Below are 12,067 nucleotides of genomic sequence, written 5' to 3'. Positions count from 1 at the left end.
TAGAGAGAGAGAGAGAGAGAGAGAGAGAGAGAGAGAGAAAGAGAAACGATGTAGAAGAAGAGATGATGGAGAAGGAGAAAAATGTTTTTGCAATTAGGTTAAATCATTAAAGGTATAACTGTCTTTTTGTACAAAAAGAAGGGTATATTTAAAAATGCTCTCCTCACTAGGGCATTTTTAAAAATGTATTCCCCAAAAGGGGCATTTTTAAAATTCTCCCTTTTTTCAATTCAAATATTTTCAACTTAGTGAGCCTATAATTACTTCTCTAGGCTTTTGTAAACGACTAAAAAAGTTTGGATTTAACACTAACTAGAATCGGACCCGCTATAGCGCGGTGGAAAGTTATCGGGATATTGTTAATATAATAGATTTTAATTTTTTTTTTTATTTTTATATTATGATTTTGCTATTTTCGTAACTAATTTTTCTAATAAATTTATATTAAATATTATTCAAAAACATTAGCGAGTATGGTTAGTGCATGAAGTTGTGTTAAATAAATATAGTTAATTATGGTGAATCATACATGTCTGTAACATATATATGTTTTGAATGACCAATCTATAAAAGATTGCATTCGTAAACATATTATTGATTATTTGCTCTACTATATAATTTATTGATTAACAAAATAACCCGTGAATTACTTGTGATTTATATAGTTTGATACATAATATAGTTTATCAATAAAACTTATTCGTATTATAAGTTCGATTTAATCAATATTTTAATAGTATATTTTGTTAATAAGACTTTGATTTAGTTATGTTCTTAACAACCCGTAAAAATAAAAAAATTAGCATATAATTTATTTTTGGTATTACAAAGTATTTAATTGTAAAACTTAAGTGGTGTATCATGTTCTGACCCATTGCAACAATATTCTGACCCGTTTCTAATATTTTAATTATTCTATAATTTTTTAATATTTTAATATTTTAAAGGTTTCAATATTAAAATATTTTAATCTTTTAAAACATTTTAAAATTATAATATTTTGAAACTTTTTAAAAATTTATATGCTCAAATCAGTAAATTTACTAATCCAAAAAACTTTAAAATTGAAAGCCCGATAAGTTAAACTTCATGCTCATTCATAATTAAAACTTAAAAGCATACTGTCATGTTTATAATGATTTAAAACCATTGTCCAACATATTTACCCGATGTGGTATGTCTTACACTTTTTTCTATCAATTAAGTCTAATAAAAATTTTCATGAAAAAATTTAACCAACCCGATTAGATTTTACCAAAATATTTAACTAAGCCGTTTTAGATATCTAAATTTTATTTTAATAATATATTAAGTTTATAATAATATTTTCTTTGTCAAATGAGTTATATATATCCATTTTGAAAATTTCAAATTGCAACATAATCAAGAAAAAGATGAATTTTTATTATATATTTATATAAATTAAAAAAAGATCAAATAAAGGTGAAAGGAGAATAATAAATATTTTTAATTTATATATTTTAAATCTGTTATAGAAATATTAGGAAATCATAAATCTAGATATGGAAATAATATAATCCGCTGATAAAGTATCCGATTTAGATCGAAACCCAGTTGAATATCTGATTTTAAAATATCTAAATGATTAATTTCGAATTAATTTTTAATTCCAATCAATCTATATAAAAGTGTGCTTATTTTTTACTATAGGGGATTAGAACAATATAAAATAAACAACTATATAGATACATATACAGAAGAAGATCTCCCACCATATTATTATTTTATTTTATACCAAAATTTATGATATGCAGTAATAGGGTTTTAATTTTATCGATTAGATCTCATAAATCAGATTTGTTCAAAACAAAAAAAATCTCAGAAACCCAAAACAAAAAAAAAACAAAAAAAGAAGAAGAAAGATCTCTAAATCGAGTCTTCTTCTTCTTCCTCCTAAACATATTTTTGTTGTTTTTCAAATTGGAGGAGCTACACCTTGAAATCGACTCCACTAATTTCTGCATGTTCCTCATCTTCCTCTTTTTCTTCAAACAACTCTCTCGTCTCTAGGCTCCTCCTTCTTTTAAAAATCAGCCAAAAGAAGTATTTTGATGTAATTTAACTGTTTGGTTTCGTTTGGAATCTATGGTGATCTTTGTAGTTTAGTGCTTATTTTCAAATCCTTTTTATTTTCAAATCCTTTTTATTTACGCTTTCATTTTTAAGTAGTATCGTGAGCTCTAATTAATTTTGTTACATTGATTCTCGCTAGAATGAGCCGTAAACATCGGGAGACCATTTTGCTAAAGATCCAATTGCTAGTTCCGGGTTAATTTTCTTAATTGACCCGATCCGTTTGGGATAAATATACTAATGTACCCTTTAAATACGTTAGAGACAATGTAAAGCAAAGGTTAAAACATGGTTTTTTGTAATTTTGTTTATAAATTTTTTTGAAAGAAAAGTGTACTCCTCTTTTACTATATAGGGGATTGGTTAAATTATGGACAAGAAAAATCAACCAAGGGGACTTATTTGGGAAGATAATCATGTTTCTCTAAAATCTACCCTTATTAAATTTAGAATATTTAAATGTCATCTAATATATTTTAAAAAATTGCTATTCGATATGTAATTTTTCCTAGCTAAGTCAAAATAATTCACAATTATTCAATTGATTTTCATATCAAAGTCAAAAAGATACCTTCTATAGTCATATAACTCATGCATACATGCACCACAACAAAAGTGTTAAACTAGTTACACAATAATTTACTGACTAATGCAAATTTCAATTTAAACTTTGTTTCATTAAAAATCATTAAATCAAATAAAATATATTTATGATAAAAAAGTTTTATCAATTAATATTTAGAAGGATACATAATGCTAAAACTCTCTTTGAGCATTTCATCATTATATTGGTAACAAAATAATTTACAATTTGAGAAAGAAAAATAAATGACCAAAAATAAAGATAAAAGAGCTAAGAACCAAGTTACACACATGGAACATTTTTATATCTAAAATTCTAATTTTCTCCCAAAATTTAATTCTCTATATATATAAAACTAAAATCTATATACACTTGGGGGGTCCCTTTTTGGGATTCTTTTACTTTCTCTATTTTTTTTTCTCTTAAATAGAAAAAAAAATCCTCACTTTCTAATTTTAGAAAGGCCAATGGCATTCTTTAATTATTCCACTTGGGGTTTTCGTTCCAAGGCAATAGGCAATCCATTCTGAGGAAGAGCGAACGGCCCATACTGAATCCCATCGCTTGGTCCAACTACTGACCATCTGCAAATTACGAAAGTACCCCTTATCAGAAAAACACATTCCAAAGAGAAAAGATCATGTCTAAAACTTGTTAAAAAAAAAAAGTGTACCAACCTGTACTTAGTGGTGAGGTGATGGATTAGAACAGAGATTTCAAGTTTGGCTAACTCATTGCCTGGACATGAATGGATACCACTTCCGAATGGCATGAATGTATTCGGTTTCGGTGCAACCTCGAATCTCGAGGGATCGAATTTCCCCGGATCGGAAAATATATCAGCATTGTGATGAATATTTCTGAATAGTGGCAATACTTTCCATCCTTTTGGTATCAAATATCCTGTAAAAATAGTAAATCCACAATATATTAATACTTTCATATATCAGATATTGATCTATAGGCACTCTAAAACAGGTGTATATATGTACATACCTTCGTATTCGACATCTTCGACAGCTTCTCTAAATGTGAAAGATAAGATTGTAGCAGCTCTTAATGTCTCTTGGATTACTCTATAAGTTAATGGCATCTTCTTTGTATCTTCCCAAGTGAGACTCTCTCCTTCTTTTTTATCTTTCTTTATTGCCATTTGCTCTTCCTGTTATACCCCAACAAAACCCCGTTAATTCACGGAACTGCCACTCCCACTTATGAGATTCTCAAATGTTCTTTTGAAAAGTGTGTTTTGCTTACAGTGACAGCTTCTAGAACAGTTGGATTATCGGCTAAGTACTTGAGGATCCACGTCAGCACACTCGCCGTTGTGTCTCTTGCGGCGAAGATCACTCCGATGATGTTGTCTGCGATCTGTTCGTCGGTTAGTCCTTCTTTGTCTTCCATGAATGATCCGAGGAGATCTGTGTGTGTAGATGAGTTCTGTCTTCTTTTGGACAAGATGTTAGCGAGGATTTGAGCTAGCTCCTTGCGAGCTTTCATGGCTTTGTGGAATAGTGTTCCCGGGAGATTGATGGGCATCGAGTTGTAACCTTTCTCGAGAATGTAGTAGCATCGTTTTAGATCTTCTCGGTAAAAAACTTCGTCTTTGCCGAGTATTGAGATCAACGCCACATTGAAAGTGTACTGATTAGACAAAAGTTTCAAAAAAAAAAATTGAATCAGGAACAGTTTTAATTCAAGTGTGTCAGTTATAAAACAGAGTATAGTGAGAGAAACAGAGGATGCTCTGTTTTTTTGAGACTGAGATAGACAAAACAGGGGACACTCTGTTTTTAAGGAGAGGGGCTGTGGGGCTTACTGTTTTCATTTCTTGGTAAGTGTTGAGTTGAGTTCCATCCCAAGAATTGAGTGATTCTTGAGCGATTGATTCAATGTTAGGGACCATGTTTCTGATTGAATCAGGCATGAAAGCTCTTAAAACGAGCTTTCTAAGTTTGGAATGGTAATCTCCTTGATGGAAGAAGATTGCTTGTTTTCCAAGCATCCTCTCTTTACTCGCCGGAAAAGTCGGTTTAAACAAATGAGACTTTGTGACCAGTACGAATTTCGCGGCTTCAGGGCTCGAGATCATCACACATGGACATCCCAATACATGAGTCTTGAACACCGATCCGTATCTGTTTTACCAAAACAAGATATAGGAAAAAAAAAAAAATGTTAATTCTTTTTCTGTTTTCTAATAGACAACAAAGTTCGAATTTTCAAGAAAGCTCTGTTTTTATTAGACCTTTTCTGTTTTGCAGCGAAGAACACATTTGGGTCTTGTGAGTAAAGTTGGAATGTTTCGCCGACGTAAGGGTAACCCATTGTTCCCGGAGGAAGAGGGAGTGACGTGGAGGAGCTACGGCGGATTCCGGCGATAAAACGGAGCAAACAGAGAAACAGAGCCGCCGCAGAGAGAGTGAGGAACAAACCGGAGAAATCCATTAAGATTTATAATAAAACAAAACCCAATTCGTCTTTAAAAAAGAGTGGGAGTATGTTTCTTGTGAGTTGTCTCTAATGAAGGAAGGAGATGATGAGATGAAAAATCAAGTGGGAGAGATGAATGAGTTATATAGGCAGTGGAGGAAGAAGGGAGTTTCCTAAAAGGAACCTTTTTTGTTTGTTTTTGTGGTTGAGCCAGCTCATTTGAGAGAGAGTGACGAGAGCACGTGTCGAAGAGCATGCAACAAAAAAAAAAAGAGCGTGTGAGATTTTGACCAAAAAATTAAATTAAAATTAAAATTAAGCCATCGTTAATTAAGTATGGCTCTTTTTAATTTAATGATGAGTTAAGTCAAGGAAAGGGGCAATTTTGGCTCTTAAGTAGAGACAAAGGAGGAAATGATGGGCGGGTAATTATTAAAATGTTTGCCATGTTATTTGAAGGTTATATATATATATACACTTCATGGATTTATATTACTTCTTTAATTAAGTACTATCCTAATTTCTAGCCTCTTGTGTTTATCTCTGTTTAAGATATTTTTTTTAAAAAACAATAGTATATATCAACTGCAAAATATTTATATAAAGTAAATAATGATTGATGTTTGATGATGATAAATGCATGTATGGTTTTGGGTCCGAGTATTTTGGAGACCATGCTACACTACACACAATATACTTGCGTTTTGTTAGCCAAATATTATGAATGACTTAATAATAATTTTAGGATTTAGAAATTATTATTCTTAGCTAAAATCATGAAATTTGGATTTTTTTTCTATTTAACTAAAATCAATTTTTCAAACAACAGGAAGTCATTATAAATTCAATGCTAAAAATATCTTCAAGAAAACTAGCTAGAAACACAAAATAAATCACTATTAAAGCTACTAACACTAGACTTATATAAGAAGAAGGAAAAAAAATGTTAGTAACTGAATAATAAAATAAATTTGTTATTTTAGCACAAATTATAACAAATTCTTAGACTATATTAACAACTTCAAGTGCTTATGTTTCTTTCTTGGGTTGGCTGATACTTAGATTAGTATATACTATATAGTATAACATATTATATGCTGAAGTTATTTTATTAACAAAATTTACTCTTTTGTTTTGGCAACTAACAACAAATTTTACTTTTCAACTATGAAAAATTGAATCTGATACTTCAACGTAATGGAAAAACCACGTGTGGTCTGGTCACTGAAGAAAAACAAAGACACACAATCCAAATTTTCAGGATTAGTTACTTAATTACGATTAAAGATATGTCACTAATGGTAAGCTAAGCCCACTTGATTACTAACTTTAATTTATTCATTGATACTTATTTCTCTCCCACGTTCGCTGTGCATTACAGCCATATATTATTATCTTATTTAGTAGCTTATACGAATTAATCAAAACCTATGTGGTTGACCAAACAACAAATATCAAAACCTATATATGTGATTAGAACTAAATTAATAATATTACATATAAAAATAAAACTTGACTTTTAGTTTTTCAAAACCACACAAGTAGGTTTAAATTACAATTATGATCAATGAAAACAAGTACTGATAAAATGTTTAATATCCCATTGACTTTTGTTTTGCATCTAATTAATATCAATTGACTTTTTGCTTGTAAAAAATTATAACTTAAAATTTTCTTGTGGGATTCTAGGACCAAAGACTTGAATACTTTGTCTACGTTCTTATTAATTTTGAAAGTTAGAGAAGTCTAACTATCACCAAACATCTTTTCAAATTAATACATATATGTATATAAGTAGTAGTTCATATTAATTTTAACAACTATTGCAGCTAATACATTTAAAAACATATGACCCACCATAGATTACATATAATTAAGTTTGAGCCAACAAAAAACAATACATATAACACGTAAAGGTAATATGGATAACAATATTGTGTAAGCCTCGAGTTATATATATATTTTTTTCAATTAGAAATGTAAAACTAAAACTAATACAATGGGATAACATTTAGAATGGATACAAAAACTAAGATAACATTTGTTTTCACTCAAAAAGATGGCCAAACGAACACAATACAACTTGACACTTTGACCCCAAGAAAATGTTGAATTTGAGACACAGTCAAAATCAGTCAGAGATCGACAAAACTCATGATCAACACATAGTTTAATGACATTTGTCTTATCAAGAAAAGGTTGTGGACTCCTTATAATCTTTTAGAAGATAAGAATATGTGACTTTTCATATTCAAGAAACATCCACATCTCCCACATATCTTATAATAAATACAAAAGATCATAAATTTTAAAAGTTGAACAGAGTGACTATATAGTTGGGGAAATTAATCGTAGAACGATTCCAAAATTTAATGTTCTCCAACAAGAAACATATATACGCGGTCGAATAAATATGTAAGTTGCATCGTTACGCGGCCTTAGATCTCGTCCTTCATTGTTGTACGTAGCAATGCCGTGGTACGACTTGTTCAAATTTTATTTATATATTATTGTGTATTTAATGATATTATATAGTTTCTGATTGTCAAATGTAATTTATTTATCCAATCATGGCGTGCGAATGTGCAATCGTGCTGGTGAAATTATTGTATGATCGTAATATGGAGAATATTTAAAGTGACAATTTAGTTGATACATTTGACAAAATTATAAAAAGTTGTTTAGGGTACATGCATTACTTTACGAGTACATGCTTTAAGACAAATGCATGATCTAGCAGCTGCTTTTGACTGACACGTTTGCTATTTTCTGTCTAAAATTTATATATACTGAAATAAATATACACAAAAAAACATGATTGAGGATATATTTAGTATTTATATTTAAGTGGTACAAGTGTATTTGCGTCAAAAAAAAGTAATAATAATAGTATATGTGAATGGTGATGATGTTTAATGTGTATCATAGACCGGCTTATGTTATGTGTGTGTTTGTTTCACGACAAAACACAATTTGCGTTGCATTAAAGTAATACTATGTCTTGCAGATATTTGAGCAAAGGCAATTTGGTACACAAAGATATATAGAAAGAAAACAAAATGAACATGGGCTTTTGATGTTCAGTTGAGTTTTACTTTATTTTACATAAATATGTATATATATATGCACTGACTTAGATACTTAAAAAAAATTTGAAAAAACTCTGATAAATTTTTATATTATTCTCATTTGCTTGATGAAGTTCAAAACTGAATATAACCATTACAAATGAATTTTCAAAAGTAATTTTTATAAACTCGAATAATGTGTATTCCTTCATTTGAAGAAATATTACTTTTTTTTTTGGTTAAAAGAAATATTACTTATATAAACCAATTTTACATTGGAATATGGAATTGATCAAATCAATATATATATGTTTGGAGTAATGAATCATGTCTAAACTACATTTATATAACAACGATTGGAGTCTATTAGCTAATTAAGGACTCTACTCATTATTACGACATCCTTTGTTTCGCACTGGAGTCTATTAGCTAAGGATTAAACTTCAGTTTTGTTTTGTCCATTTTTACTGTAAATATGGTTTTCTTTGTGACTAGTAATTTTAATACAAAAATGTACATCGAGTAGACCGCTTGGGTATATTCACAACGTATAGATATTCACAATTGTATATCGATGAATGAACTTATAATTGTTAAGTGTAAGTATTCATAAAGTTCACAAAACGTCACAAGCTAGATGATTGACGTTGTACCTTAGACCGACGATATCTTTCTTAACATGCAAACACGCCTTTATTTGCGTGCGTGACAGAAGCTTACTTTAACGTGGGATACTTCCTAATGAGGAAACCTTGATTTATTTATTTTAAATCATTTGCAGTATATATGATGCATATTTGTTAATTCACGTTAATACTATAAATGTGCCAAATTTTGTCTCTTTATTGTTTGTTTTTTTGATTCGCAATGGAAATCTTCTCTTGCCTTCTTGGTTCTAGGCCCGAATGTACGTAGCAGTAGTTCTTTAGAATATATATAGGCGAACGCATATATACAACCTAATTACAAAATCATGTCTGTAATCTAATTAACCACATTTCGATAAATACAATTCTAGCATCTTTGTTAAAGACGAGTTATATTCAAATGAGACATTCTTCACATTAAAATTTCTTGGTCTTAAAAAAAAAAAAAAGAAAAAAAAAAAAATCGAAGTCTCTGAAGTCTGAACTGCCTTACGTACGTTTACATTACATCATCGTTTTTGGTATCAATATACTTGATAAATTGTACATACAAAAAGAAAAATACATTTTCACGTCATGCATATTTGTGTGTGAGTGTGTTATATAGTTTAATAAAATAACAATTAGGGAGGCTTTGACGCCTAAGGCCTAACCGTAGCTAGCCGGCCAACATGCATTTCAGATCTCGTACGTACGTCGTGGAATGACAATAGTAAAACGTGTCCTTCATCTTACTCGTGTCCACAACTCTCATGGGACACGTCTTTTAGGGTTTCGTAATCCAAACCGATTCTTAAACCACTTTTGGACATGATCAAATCGTTTGAATCTCTTTATGTAACATATATGTCAGGTTTTTTTTCATATGTACGTGGACACATAGAAAAAGGAGGTTTTCCCATGATTTGTGCAGTGCTTTTTATGTATATAATGTCCATGTGAAATTTATGATCTTCTTTTATTACATCTGTGTTCTCATCATATTTGGTATATACGTACGTGTGAACTTCACAGTTTATAACTCTTCAGAGAAAAGATAGGTGTAGTCAAAAACAAAAATGAGCTCAAAGATATGATCAGAGTGGTTAATTAGATTTACTTTGCTTTTTTGATTATCCAAATATAACCGGACAGGTGCTACTGTTGTCAAATTAACCCACCCGACAAAAGAGGTCAGTATCCACGTCATCACCAACGTGTATTATTCCATGCTACCATGATTTTGGAACTGGACCTTTTTCCCACAAAATATCCATACAATTATTTTAAAATTATCTCTGTCTCAAAACAAAAACTAAAACAAAAACAAAAAACAAAAACAAAACAAGTCCATATGGGTCGAACGGATCCGATGTATCGTAATATACAGTTCAATAATGTATATAATTGTTTCATTTGTTTTTAACTAAGTCATAAAATTGCATGTAATTATAACTAGATACCTTACTGCATACTATATATACCCTTTTTTTAAAACGTAGCATAGTATATGCAGTTTTCATCTTGAAATTATGTTTCCGGAAACTTAAAATTGTAAACGGAATCAATTTCATTTAATAACCAATACAAAATAAAAGAAAAAAAAATTAGTTTAAAAATTCAGTAATGACTATATTTAAAAGATTTGAATCTCTCTTTTTTTAAAACAAAAATCTGACAGAATCAATCTAAACTTTTTGTTTTTTGTCGATCTATGGTTTGTCTCTATACATACAGAATCGGACCAAGGATAAAAAATAATTTTTTTTTTATGATAATTAACTATTATATTCTCTGGATATTATGAACGTACAGTAGTAAGAACAAAAATTCAAGAAGTGAGAAGATTATATTAATATAGCTAGTTAGAATTGCATATAATAATATAAGGCGATCATAATTAACTATTATATTTTCTTGATATAATGAACGTCGTACAAATTCAAGAAGTGAATACTTGTATCATAGCTATAGTTAAAAAGTGGATACTTGTTTTATTTTCTAAACATTAAGACAACTTTCTGAATAGTGTAAAACTATAAATCCAAACTCAAAGACTTGAGTTCAATTTCTCTTAATAAGATTTTGTAGGTTAATTGGCTGATCAGTATTTTCTAGTAACGAATCTTTTTTGCATTGTTCTATATTTATTTACCAACAGATTTTATACTTTTTAGTACAAAAAGTAAAATTTAATACCATCAGTTATATTTAAAAAGTAAAAAGATGTGGTAATAAGTTTTTAGTAATTCTTTTTATACATTTTACATTACATTTTGGGATTTTACAGTCCTTTCTTATTATATATCAGTAAGGTTAAGTCACTAATCCGCATATTATCATGATTTTTATAACGTGTGGCCATGGTTTTCCCTTCAGTCAACATCACTCTTTTGAAAACAAAAAGTTTTCACTATGCGAGAAACATAAATATCAAGTAAATAACAATATTAAAATGTTACGAGAAAACAACAAGTTGCGAGAATTCGAACAAAAAATCTAAAAATAAAACTAATTTTCCTATGTTGGTTCCTCTAATCTATACTATTAATTGGGAAGCACAACTTGAAACCAAACACCCCCTAATTGAAAAAAAAAAAATCATGAAATATATTCCATTTGCCAAACAAAATTATTGACAGCAAAAAAAAAAACTAAAAAACTAAAACAATCTATATTTATGGAAATCATAATAATCTTTTACCATAAAAGTAGACAATTAAATTCAAAATTAATATATGTAAACATGTCTATTTTGAATATACGTTAACATATTTAATATTAATTTAATATTTTAATATAATTTCGAAATTAATAGAATAAATATAGAATGAAATCTAATAAAACAAAATCATCATATATCTAAAAAACAAAGATAATTTTTTTATAGATTAATAAAAAGATAAAAAAAATATGTTAGCATATGAAATAATCAACTAATCAAATTTTACATAGTATATATACATCATCAAATTTTTAAAAATTATATAATTTTTAAATATAAATAAAAATTAAACAAATCAATAATTAAATATTTTTTTGCTAAAATCATGCGAATAAACATTTTAGATCACATAAATTTCTTATTTTCACATAAAAATATATTCATATTCAAAAAGCAAACTAGCAATTATATCACAAAAGATATCTACAAAATGTATCATTAATTCAATTAGTTAATGTTTTTTTATTTGGTCAAACAGTTAGCTTATGATTATTCTAAACTTCTTTTGCTTATTAATTTCAAACAATCTTAACAAAAT

General features: G+C 28.9%; 1 protein-coding gene across 1 annotated transcript; it reads right to left on the bottom strand.

Annotated features, from left to right (window-relative positions):
* Positions 1–2,848: 2,848 nt before the first annotated feature.
* Positions 2,849–5,196, bottom strand: LOC17874776 (abscisic acid 8'-hydroxylase 3). Its single transcript, XM_006280359.2, has 6 exons — positions 4,926–5,196; positions 4,497–4,815; positions 3,935–4,321; positions 3,674–3,839; positions 3,355–3,580; positions 2,849–3,261 (listed from the first exon to the last, which is right to left on the bottom strand). Exons 1-6 carry the CDS (start codon positions 5,123–5,125, stop codon positions 3,159–3,161), a joined length of 1,401 nt encoding a protein of 466 aa, XP_006280421.1. The 5' UTR covers positions 5,126–5,196; the 3' UTR covers positions 2,849–3,158.
* Positions 5,197–12,067: the final 6,871 nt, after the last annotated feature.

This window comes from Capsella rubella, unplaced genomic scaffold (genome assembly GCF_000375325.1).
Source record: "Capsella rubella cultivar Monte Gargano unplaced genomic scaffold, Caprub1_0 scaffold_8, whole genome shotgun sequence".
Classification (NCBI taxonomy): domain Eukaryota; kingdom Viridiplantae; phylum Streptophyta; class Magnoliopsida; order Brassicales; family Brassicaceae; genus Capsella; species Capsella rubella.
Note: the sequence above shows the minus strand (reverse complement) of the source record. Positions and strands in the feature narration are given on the sequence as shown.